Raw genomic sequence first — 12,757 nt, 5'->3', positions numbered from 1 at the left:
GTGACTGCCTGTAATCTCTTATCCTGGAAATTATATGGACTTATTTTTTTAAAATGTTAAACCAGAAGATTTATTGTGAATTCAGAATCAGTTGTTCTCTTATCACTTTCTACATGTAGATCATTGATTAAATTTTGTATACAGCTTTCTTTTGTTAATCTACAAATAACTTTGTTGAAAGTTTATTTTCCACTTGGTTAGAGTATAATAAATTTAGTTTAATCCTTTATCCAAGTGTGAGCAAACAAAGTTTGCGCCTGAAAGTATCTTCAGGACTGGGTTAAGGTGGTACAGCACCAGGGCAACTCGTTGCAAAGGTGGAGCAAGCTACCAATACTCATATCCTAGTATCTCCTATAATGCAAAACACATCTCCTTGCGGATATGTCTAATGTTATGCATTAAGGGAAGGGCCACTACCCAGGGTGGCACACCAATTGGCAATTCCTATAGGTGGAGATGACCTGCTAATGCTTCTGCCTGATATCTCGACTTGGGCCTGGCTCCCACTGAAGAGACCTCAATAAAGGTCGAAACCGGTCTGGGTAGTGGCCCTTCCCTTAATGCATAACATTAGACATATCCGCAAGGAGATGTGTTTTGCATTATAGGAGATACTAGGATATGAGTATTGGTAGCTTGCTCCACCTTTGCAACGAGTTGCCCTGGTGCTGTACCACCTTAACCCAGTCCTGAAGATACTTTCAGGCGCAAACTTTGTTTGCTCACACTTGGATAAAGGATTAAACTAAATTTATTATACTCTAACCAAGTGGAAAATAAACTTTCAACATCTTTCTCTAAATCCAGAGTAATTTATTAAAAAAGGGTGGCACACCAATTGGCAATTCCTATAGGTGGAGATGACCTGCTAATGCTTCTGCCTGATATCTCGACTTGGGCCTGGCTCCCACTGAAGAGACCTCAATAAAGGTCGAAACCGGTCTGGGTAGTGGCCCTTCCCTTAATGCATAACATTAGACATATCCGCAAGGAGATGTGTTTTGCATTATAGGAGATACTAGGATATGACGAGTTGCCCTGGTGCTGTACCACCTTAACCCAGTCCTGAAGATACTTTCAGGCGCAAACTTTGTTTGCTCACACTTGGATAAAGGATTAAACTAAATTTATTATACTCTAACCAAGTGGAAAATAAACTTTCAACATCTTTCTCTAAATCCAGAGTAATTTATTAAAAAAGGGTGGCACACCAATTGGCAATTCCTATAGGTGGAGATGACCTGCTAATGCTTCTGCCTGATATCTCGACTTGGGCCTGGCTCCCACTGAAGAGACCTCAATAAAGGTCGAAACCGGTCTGGGTAGTGGCCCTTCCCTTAATGCATAACATTAGACATATCCGCAAGGAGATGTGTTTTGCATTATAGGAGATACTAGGATATGAGTATTGGTAGCTTGCTCCACCTTTGCAACGAGTTGCCCTGGTGCTGTACCACCTTAACCCAGTCCTGAAGATACTTTCAGGCGCAAACTTTGTTTGCTCACACTTGGATAAAGGATTAAACTAAATTTATTATACTCTAACCAAGTGGAAAATAAACTTTCAACATCTTTCTCTAAATCCAGAGTAATTTATTAAAAAAGGGTGGCACACCAATTGGCAATTCCTATAGGTGGAGATGACCTGCTAATGCTTCTGCCTGATATCTCGACTTGGGCCTGGCTCCCACTGAAGAGACCTCAATAAAGGTCGAAACCGGTCTGGGTAGTGGCCCTTCCCTTAATGCATAACATTAGACATATCCGCAAGGAGATGTGTTTTGCATTATAGGAGATACTAGGATATGAGTATTGGTAGCTTGCTCCACCTTTGCAACGAGTTGCCCTGGTGCTGTACCACCTTAACCCAGTCCTGAAGATACTTTCAGGCGCAAACTTTGTTTGCTCACACTTGGATAAAGGATTAAACTAAATTTATTATACAAATAACTTTTGTTATTTATAGATTAACTTTTGTATTTTAATATATGCATATACTCCTGAGGATGACCATGACAAAAAAGGTTGAGATGTTAAGATAGCAAATTAACTTATTTTATTCCAAACACTATAGAACTGCATACTGTAAAACAAATCATTACAGCGAACTTGCTCACTATAATAAACTTCTGGACCCAGTCCTATAGCAAACTTTACCAAAACAAATTATTCCTTTCAACTCCTAATTACTCAAATACTGAAAAACTTACTTTTTTCTCTAATTCTTGTTGATGTTTCATCTGCAGTTTTTCAAGTTCTTTACTAAACTGTTGCAACATTGTCTCATATTCTTTATCTAACCTTTGTTTGTGTTCCTCCATTTCTTGACGGCATTTTGCTTCCAACTACAATAAAAATACATAACAATTAAATACAAATATCACTTCAGAAAACTGTACTGTTAACAGACATTATTCATTAAGGCAGAATTAAACACTGTACATGAGAAAGAAAGAAAATTTAATTTTTCCGTTGCTACAAATATTATTCTATTGTTACTTTGCTGGCCGAGTGGTTAATGCATACATTCTCCAAACGGCAGTCTGTGGGTTTAAATCCCACCATATGCATAATTGTGATTGTCTTTAAATGGGAGATAAATTTCACTGCCTGGAGTGAGATCACCATCCTACTTATTGGAGGCCTGAAATGGCTTGAAAAAGTTCTGTGTTTGTTCTCTAGAGTAGGGTTTCTAGACTAAAAAAAAAAAAAACAATAATAATAATAAATAAATAAAAATCAAATAAATATATATATCTACTCTAATATAAAATGATAAGCTTTTTTTGTAACGTTTTCTCAAGTTATTTGAAACGTTTTTAAACTCAGGGCTACCCTGAGTGTCGAGTCATCAGAATTCAAGGAGAACTGGCTACCAGTACGGAACTTGAGGGGGTAGGGGGGAAGGGCGCCAGGGGACGGAATCCCCTTTCGAGTTTTCAAAATTTGAGTCCTCAGAATTCAAGGAGAACCGGCCTACCAGTCCGGAACTCAGGGCATTGGGCGTCGTAGACACCTGAGGGGGAATCCCCCTTTTGAGTTTTCATTATTCAAGGAGAACCGACCTACCAGTCCGGAACTCAGGGCATTGGGCGCCGTAGACGCCTGAGGGGGAATCCCCCCCTTTGACTTTTCAGAATTCAAGGAGAACTGGCCTACCAGTCCAGAACACGGGGCGGGGCACTGTAGGCACCAGAGCCCCCTAGTATATGTATAAAAATAACAGAAAAAAATTTCTTAGCCTACCCATTGTACACACATACTACAGGTTTATAAAAACTTTTTGTGGGTGGTAGCCACATAAAAACTTCCAAATTAACAAAGCTTGAGCATTCCAGCAGAACAGTACCCATTATTCTTCTTCATTATTCATAATTTCATTAGAACATATATATTGCAAATGTAGTGCATGAGGTTGTTAACCCACACATTCTCGATATTCAACCTTTTATATTAATCGTCAGTCGCAGAGAGTGAGTTAACTATATATACATATCATTTACCTTTATTTATTAGTTGGTTAGAATGTTTCAGATTTGTATCTGTGATAGTGCACTGATTTTGAAGATAAACCATGTGAATCCCAAAGAATGAAGCTCAAGCGTAAAAAAGTTAAATTATTTCCTGTAAACACACAATAAATACAATTTAGTATGTTGAGTCATTCACTTTATCATTGTGACAAAAATCATATTCTTTGTAGATTGACAATTAGTAAATAATTTCAAACATTCTGTATAAATTCTTATTACATAATAAAGATATGGCAGTTCTAAGAATAACATGAGTTCAAAAAACATTCTCTCACAATTAAATTCAGCTCTGAGGCATAACATATCAAATGCCAAAACAGAATTTAGCTAAAAGTTCTATAGTTTCAATTGACTATATGGGAACTTCCTTTGCAGCATTTATTCCATTGCTGTCCTCTTTATCTTCCTTTATTTTATTATTTATACGCATTCAACCAAACTCTTACCTCTTAATACAATAAATTTTAATTATTATGCTTGGATATAGCTTCTACAAAGCAAGTTTGATGAAAAACACTATTTCTGAAATGAATATAAAGATAGCCCAACATTTAATTGAGCAGTTACAAATGGATTTCCAAGAATAAAGAAATTTGCTATAGACATCTCACATATATCACATTCTCATTGAAATACAAAGGCTTGATACATCGTACAATTCTTTAATATTGACTTCATAGTTCCTCTTTGGACAGCAGGCAAAGATGCATAGATGCAAATAAAATCTTTACACAAATCACAGAATTTAACTCAGCAGTTTATTTCTTCCTTCCAGATTCCCTTTTTTAGCTTCTATTTCCTGGCAAACAACTTTCCAAAGTTCCAGAACTAATGTGCATGCTCATTACTGGAATTCAAGGTGAAACTCAATTGAAAATATGGTTGCCTTTAGCATAGAGGTTGTACATTACAACTGTTGTATGACATAGGGACATATTAATATAAACAGACATAAAATAACAAACATACAGCATTCTTCCTATGGATTACATTATTACAGTCAAGAAGTTGACTATTTAAATGTGTCTCAGTTTTCTTTATTATGCCACTGCTTATACCACATAGTGGACTGGTATTATTAAGCATATAATTACATAAAGCAATGCAAATAATTAAAAAAAGAGGCTTCTGTTGTATAATTTACATTTTTAAAGCCTGTTTGCAATATTTATGGCAAACAGGCTTTATATATATATATATATATATATACACACATATGCACACAGTAAAATCCCTTTTTTACAGTTTTTGGGGGACTGATGAAAAAAAGTATAAATAGCAGGAAATGTAAAAAAACATTTAAATAAGGCTAAAAGATGACTTACTGGTAGTATGTGAGTCTACATACCAGATTACAAAATTTAATAACTGAAAATAAATGAATTTACAATTACTTACATTTATCCATTTAAATAATCTTTATTTGTTGATTGTTTTTTGCTTTTTTTTTTTTTACATCGCACCATTGAGTTCATTTGCTTTGCATCGAGTTCAGTACTTGACCTGTTTTTTTACTATCATGTTCAAAGTGGACACGGAGAGTCCAAGATCTTTTGTTAAATGCACGCGTGTTCCAGAATGCCAATCTACACGTTGCAGAATTGCCATCTTTTCTTCTACCGAAATACATTTTCTGTCTTTTTTCTCCATGATACTAACATGGATAATCCACCACCGCAACTTGAAAGCAACTTTCACACGCTAAATTATGTAGCAGAAATTCTACAATATCAATTCATACTGTGATTGAAAATGCACGTTATTGCTGCGGCAAGTGTGCAGGTCACGTGATTGTGGAAACAAGACTACAGTCGAAAGTAAGTAACGCCATCTGGGAACAGAAATGCGTAGATTTCCACAGCAATCGATTAAAAATCAGTATTGCCACCCAAGGAAAAAAACGCAAATCACAAGAAATAACGTCCATATCAAGTTGTTAATGGCGGGAAAACAATACATCATAAGAATAGGCCTTAAGATGGGATCAACGGAAAATGACGTAAATGACAGGAAAACGTAAATTGCGGGAACGTAAAAACGGGGTTTTACTGTATATATATTTTTTGGATTAAATGACTGGGAAACGAAGTTAAGAAATAAAACAGATTTTAATGGCATAACTAGTTTCATCTTTAACAGACTTTAGGTGCAAAAGAATAAAAGAAATAACCAATAAGAACCGTAAAGGAAATAACTCTGAACATTACAAATAAGGTTAGCATATGCATTTCAATGTTAATGTGTTAACAATAGTATATTTAAAACATTCTCTCTCTGACTTCATTGTTGGGTGCACTCACAATCTGAGAGGGCTGCACGGTGTGTAGTGTTTGTAGAGAGCTCCCGAAAAGATAAGTGTTATTTTGAGTAATAATTGGCAATATTGCTTGAATCTTAACGTAGTATTGTTTACTTTTGGTAACTTAGTGTGTCTGTGTGATTTTTGGTGTGTTTTCTGCATTATTTAAATTAGTATTTTGATAAGATACGATGGATAGCATAGCACATGGCACCAATCAGAAGAAAGACAATGGCATCCAAATCATTGCCATCTTTGTTTAAAAATTTTAACTTAAGGAAGTTTGTTCAGTGTAACATCTGCGGGATGTATATTTTGCCGAGAATGTGTGCCGAAAGTGTAAGGAAAGTGAGGATTTGAAGTGTCTCAGGTCAGGAGATTGATGTCATTGAAGAAAGCAAGAATGTGATAGAAAATAGTGATATGATAGGAATTTGCAATGTAGTACCAGATAGTTTTAAGAGTGGTGTTGAAAGTGATAGTGAAAGTAAAAATACAAAGCAAGAGAATGGTTTAATGGATAAAAAAAATGAAGAGTTAGTTGCAATGAGTGAGATCATACAGTTGCGCGGTGTGATACATAAGGAGAAGTGGCAGCTGGAGCGATTGCAAAATTGTTTACCGAGCGCATCAGCTAATGAAAAGCAAATGTATAATAAGAAAAATAAGAGTATGATCGAGAGTGTAACAAAAATGAAGGAGCAAGTGTTTTACGGTGATTCATTAGTAAGAGGTATAATAGATGAGAGTTTGTTAAAATCATACTTACCGGGTGTGAAAATTAAGGATGTAAGTGAGTCCATTAGAGTGCAAAATGATAGTAGTAGTGGCAGGAACGAATGATTTAAAAGGAGAAAAAAATGCTATGAGAAAGGACTTGAAGGAATTACTAGAGGTAGCAAAAGAAAAGAGTTAAGATAGTGAGTCTGTTGCCGCAGTATGACAGAGAAGAGTTGAGAAGGAGGGCCATAATTGCAAATGACTCTGTGCAGATTATGCAGGAGGAGTGGTGTGGAGTTTGTGGATGGGTGGAGTGAGTTTAATGAGCAAAAGGATTTATACAAGATTTATACAGGTTTGCATCTGAATGGATTTGGTGTGCGGAGACTGGGAAAAAGTGTTGTTGAATGAAGTGAAAGTGAATGTGCAGAATCAGGGAAACTAGAGTTATTAAGGGGGGGGGGAGTAGATATGCAGATTTTAGGGAGACAGTTGAGTGTGAGAATGTGTGTAATATGCCCAAGCGAGTAGGAAAGACCACAAATCAGAATGGGATAGTTAGTATAAGGCATCAAGATAAGGGTGGGACTAACGGGCTTCTGCATTTCATGTATACTAATGCCAGGAGTATCAGGAACAAGAAGGAAGAATTTTTGGCCTTGGTCAGCTTTTCCTGGCCACAGGTTATTGGCATTAGTGAAACATGGCTGACAGTAGATGATATAGCTAGTGGGATAGAATGTGAGGGGTATAGTGTGTTCAGGAGGGAGAGAACAAAATAGGGGAAGGAGTGTTATTGATGATAGCTGATGCCAAGGAGAATAGAAGTTGAACTGCATGATAGAGAAAAGAGCACATTTATGGCTATTTGGTGTGAGATTGAAACTAGCAGAACAAAATATACAGTTGGGTGCTGCTATAGACCAGGTGATGGAATAGATGGTGGAGATAGTATGCATAAGCAAATAGATGCAATGAGTGGAAGGAGGGTAATTATTATGGGGGATTTCAACTATGGTAACATTGATTGGAAGGGGGAGAGGACACATGGGAGGATGGAATTGGATTTTGTGCAGTTATTAAGGGATAACTATCTGCGACAGCATGTAATGGAAAACACTAGGGGGGTTCGAGAGTGCTTGACCTAGTAATTGCATCTGAGAATTTGACTGTAATGAATATGACTACGTTGCCACCAATTGGTGAGATTGATCGTAGGGTCCTAGTTTTTTGTCTCACCAGTTTTTGTCTTTTTTTTTTGTTTCAGTCACCCCTATTATATCAATCTGGTATTTATCCAATTCCTCAGCTAGCTCCATTTCTTTGCCATTCAGGCTTCTTATGTTGATAGTACCGATCTTCAACTCTGGTGATATTGAGTTGGCGTGTGTTTTAGGGTTCGTTCCAGTAGCTGACGTTTCGCTGTTCACCCTGGTTCCCTGGCGAAAACAACGGGGACCTCGTTTAACCAGGCGCCGCCCCAGCCGTCATGAAATTTTGTCATGTTGTACCATCATTTTGTATTTTGGTTTAAGTCAATAAGAATACAATTTGGTCGGGTAAATACCAAATTGCCAGTCCATCCTTGTTCGTTCAGTATCCAGGTAGATACCCAACAGGGTGCACCATGAGAAGGTAAAAAGATGAAATTAAAGCGAATGGTTTGTTTGGAATGTACTTGCATAAAGATACTAAAGAACATACAGCACTAATACAAATATTAGAGAAGTATACAAGATAATAGACAATAAATAAATAAATAGCATCATATATACTAGAGAATTGATATTTAATGCACTCCATAAATGAATGTAAAAGCAGCATATCATCTTCTTCCTTTTTCGTATTAGGCCTAGTGGTATATTAGGGAGCTCTCCTAAGCCTTTCTAGACCGTACCCATTCCAAGGATAAGGTGTTTAGCCCTGTGCCTCCTATATCTGTAGATGTTTGTTCAGGGAGCTGGTTGACCTGTTATGGAAAAAACCTTAGTTTCTGGGTGAAAAAACCCCCACCTCTGCATGAGACCGACTAACTCACCTTTAGTCGAAAGAGACCAGATAAAGGTTCCTCACGTCACTGACGGGAATCAAACCTAGGTCTTTCCGACTTCATCCATACCGACTGAGCTACGGAGGCTACTTTAAAATATTCTTCTAGAAGAAGGGAAACGCAAAATAGCTTTATGAATTCTGCCAGAACAATATAAGCAGATGAAGTTGCATCTGACAGAAGACTGACCTCTAGCAACCTTCCTGACACTGCTTGGGTGCTTGCACAAAGATACCAACACTAATACAAAGGTTAGAGAAGTATACAAGATAATAGGCAACAAATAAATAAATAGCATCATATATACACTAGAGAATCAGTATTTAATGCAGTCCATAAATGAAGGTATAAACAGCATATGCATATATATATATATATTCTTTTGAAGATTTACTTGGTTTAATAACATATTCTATAATATTGAATTGACTTGAACCGAGGTTAAAATAAAAACTTTATTTGTATGATTAGTTTCGTCTAAGACTAGACTTCTTCAGGTAGACAACCGATAAATACCATCAAAACTGGAAAGGAAACGGTATTTCAAAAAACAAAACTAAGAGACATATCAAAAACTGCAGAGATTACAGTTAGTTTCAAAAAGAAGAACAAACTTTATATATAACTTTATATCTATATATATATATATATATTATCATTATTATTATTATAATGCTGGTTTACTCGGTTTGTTATCATATTTGTTAACTTTTAATGACGAAATGCCGAGGATTTAAAAACAGAACTTTAATAGAACATGACTAGTTTCTTCGGAAAGCTGACTTCATTTTATGCTGTTACACCAGATGTGTAACAGCATAAAACGAAACTAGTTGTGTTCTATTATTAAAATTCTGATTTTAAATCCTTGGCGTTTAGTCATTAAAATTTAACAAATATATATAAGTGTATATAAAGAGAGTATATCTGATTTATCATCTAGTTATTTTGTATTTAAATTTTTACAGAGCATTAATGTTTATAATCACATGCAGTATATGTATGTACACACATACACACTCAGACAGATTTTGTTTGATTCATCAACTATTTATTTGATTTATGATTTATATGATTATAAACATTACTGCTCTGTAAAAATTTAAACACGAAATAAAGTCGATGACACAAAGTTGATCAATCGGACAAAATCTGTGAGTATAGGAACAGATTATTAAATTTGACTAAAATAACGATGACACTCATGGATGTATTGAGGACAGTCAATTAGCATATGTCTAATAGATAAAAACTGAACAACAGAACTCACACAAAGGCATTCCTTGCCCATGGAATGGGAAAAAAACGCGGAGGCAAGCAAGTGCACCTTTCTCTTTATGGAGAAAGATTTTATTTCAAGCTTCATTTGATACAACTTGCTGCTGTTTGCTATATTCCATAATTCATGTTACTGAGATAAAAAAATTTCCTTATAATCTATCTGTGGTGCAAATCTAGATTTAGCCTCCATAACATGAGGGAGATGCTGCACATAAGCCAGATTGTGTGTTGGGAAAAAAAAAAAAAAAGAAAAAAGAAAAAAAAAGAAGAGTTTTGTTCAGGAAACCATAAAAAATAAGAATGAATCATTTTTTTTTCTATAATCTTAAACAGGTGGTCAAGAGCAACTGGCTTAGGAAAGGCAATAATTTCTTTTAGCCAGGTTTTCAGAAACATGTTCCAAATAAAATACTGTTGAAAAGGTACAGCAGTCGATCTATGACAGATAGTGAAAGATATTTTACCATTTCATAATGGATGTTATCTTGGTCCAAAATAAGTTGAGCAACATTCAAGCAAAGCAGCTTTCAGTTATTATTTTTTGAATAGCATATAGTAATCTCCTATACTGTTCGAAGAGAAAACAATCTGATTTTCTGCTTTGCTTTCTTGGACCAGGAACTTGGGGAAGAGGGAGGAAGGTAAGATGATATAACTGATGATTTGGCAAAGAACTTCCCACAAGAGTGCTGGCAATTTGACTAGATGTTTCAGGTATTGAAGTTATGGAATACACTGTCACATGATTCACTACATCATTCCCAAGTGATGAGCAATATGGGATATGAGCTGACGTCATACAATCAGCTCAATCAATTGCAAAATGGATCAATTGCAAAATGCAATGATAACCACTTTTCACGGAGAAAAGTGGTTATCATTGGGAAATGATCACCCATGCAATATAGAAGGAGGGGTGGGAGCAGAAGTTAAGTCAGTAGTAGTAAAAGTTCAGGTAGGCATATGGCAGAATACATTGTTTCCTGTGTTTAAGAGAATCATTGAAAAGCACACATGATCTACAACCTTTCCTCTGATATTAGTATAGGCACTATCCCACAGTTGTGATCATTTAAATCCCCCATTAAAAGTATAGGGAATGGTAACTGCAATAAACATCATCCTGTGAGATATTCACCAGGAGGTATGTAAATGTAGCATACTATGACATCACATAACTGAGAGGTGGATGGCAACTTCTCTTTAGGCAAGTCTATCCCCCTGTCCTGTTCTGATGGATGATACTGACATTTGTAGTGCAGGATTATCACTTGGCTTCCGCGGGCAAAGGCACATTAATTTATACTTATGAAAGAGAGTTCTGTTCAATGTTCTGACAAAATCCATGACAATTCTGCTGCAGAAAAATAAGGGGCTTAAATTCATATTGAAATCTTAAAAATAAAGGAAAACAACTTTTATTCATTATAAATAAAAGATGCCAAGAAATTATATTCTTGGTTTCCTCCTTTATCCAAGTATAAGCAAAAAAAATTTGCAATTAAAGTCACTTCAAGACTGGGTTACTTGTATATAGAGGCTAATGACTTCACATCAACTGATTTAGTATCCAGGTGTTGCTACGGACTTAGTGATTAGCTGCTAATGACAGTGAAATCACTAATAATTTTAATTGGTACTAAACAATTAATCATTATGAATATTATTCATTGCACAATCTCGTGTTATAAATGATTTTATAAATCATCATTAAACTTTTCTCTTATTCACATATTTAAGTTTCATATATATGTGATAGGATCACATATAACAAGTTATTCTGAATTTGCCAGCAAGTTGAGAACATCCAATACATTATAATTCAACGTAAATGTGTGAAAGTTAACTATATTCCAACTCCAAGTAGCTTAAAAAAAAGTTTTAGAATTAATGCATCATTTACATGGTAGCTATTTATACAAATGAAACAAAACAAATTACATCCATTTAATTTATTTTATGCTGAATTTATTCATCGGTATTTGAAAATCTTTCTCCAAATGCAGCAGATTGATAAAACCCCAAGTTTAAAGCAATTAACAAATGGCTGTTTCATATTACATTAATAAGAATTTACCTACGTGTTTAAACTGCAATGAATTGAGTTTTCAAGGTATGTAATCTGAAAAGACATTATGAGATCAATCTTAATTTACGCTCACCCGTAAATCTACGCTTTTTACTGTGTAGGCATTCGGAACCTACGGAATAGGTTGGTTACTCCTTATTCCTGGAGGTAACCTATGTCTGTAGAGGCGTGTTCACGGGGCCAATTTACCTGCTTGCGGGAGGAAAAATCCCAGATAAACTGGAGAGAAAAACCCTGCTTTCCACGCCCAAGACCAGCTAACTTGGCTATGTCTGAGAAAGATCCTAAGCTCCTCAACGTTGCTAGCAGGAATCAAACGCAGGACACTCCTTTCCCAGGCATATGGTTGTGAAGTGCATAGCCACTCGGCTAACCGAGCAGACATGAGACCAATAAAATAAATAAATGTGCTGATGTCTTTTATTCCCAAAAGGGAGTAGGTGAGGACATTTAGCCCTAAGTAATGTTTGAAAACTAGTAGGCAGCTTGTCTCCACTCTTAGCCCAAGACTATCAGCGAGTTTAATTGATATCCAGGGAGAAGAGTAAGGGAGACAACTGCTGGCATCTTGTGGTCACTAATCATAAGATGTCAGCAAAATTACCACAGAACTCACTGTATGAAAGTGAGTTCTATTAATTTCTTTCAGTTTACAGGGATGAAAAATCTGAGTTTCCAGAAATTTCCCTCATACTCTAATTCCATAGAAAGTAAGTTAAATAACCTAAGAGCATCATACTAGAAGGCAAACATAACATTGAGTAGACCTTCTATATATAGGA

At 35.8% G+C, this 12,757-nt stretch overlaps 1 protein-coding gene across 4 annotated transcripts in view; it reads right to left on the bottom strand.

Annotated features, from left to right (window-relative positions):
- The window catches only part of LOC150104464 (serine/threonine-protein kinase Tao-like), a 713,758-nt gene that overhangs the window by 318,064 nt on the left and 382,937 nt on the right, over window positions 1-12,757 (bottom strand). For all 4 annotated transcript variants that reach the window (XM_090395159.1, XM_090395157.1, XM_090395158.1 and 1 more), the window contains one exon: window positions 2,214-2,348. In XM_090395159.1, the coding sequence (XP_090251285.1) occupies window positions 2,214-2,348 (135 nt within the window). The remainder of the gene's footprint in view (window positions 1-2,213; window positions 2,349-12,757) is intronic.

This window comes from Typopeltis vanoorti, chromosome 7 (assembly GCF_054136105.1).
Source record: "Typopeltis vanoorti isolate ZY-2024b chromosome 7, IOZ_Tvanoo_1.0, whole genome shotgun sequence".
Lineage (NCBI taxonomy): Eukaryota > Metazoa > Arthropoda > Arachnida > Uropygi > Thelyphonidae > Typopeltis > Typopeltis vanoorti.
The sequence above is the reverse complement of the archived record's forward strand: the minus strand, read 5'-3'. Positions and strand labels throughout refer to the sequence as shown.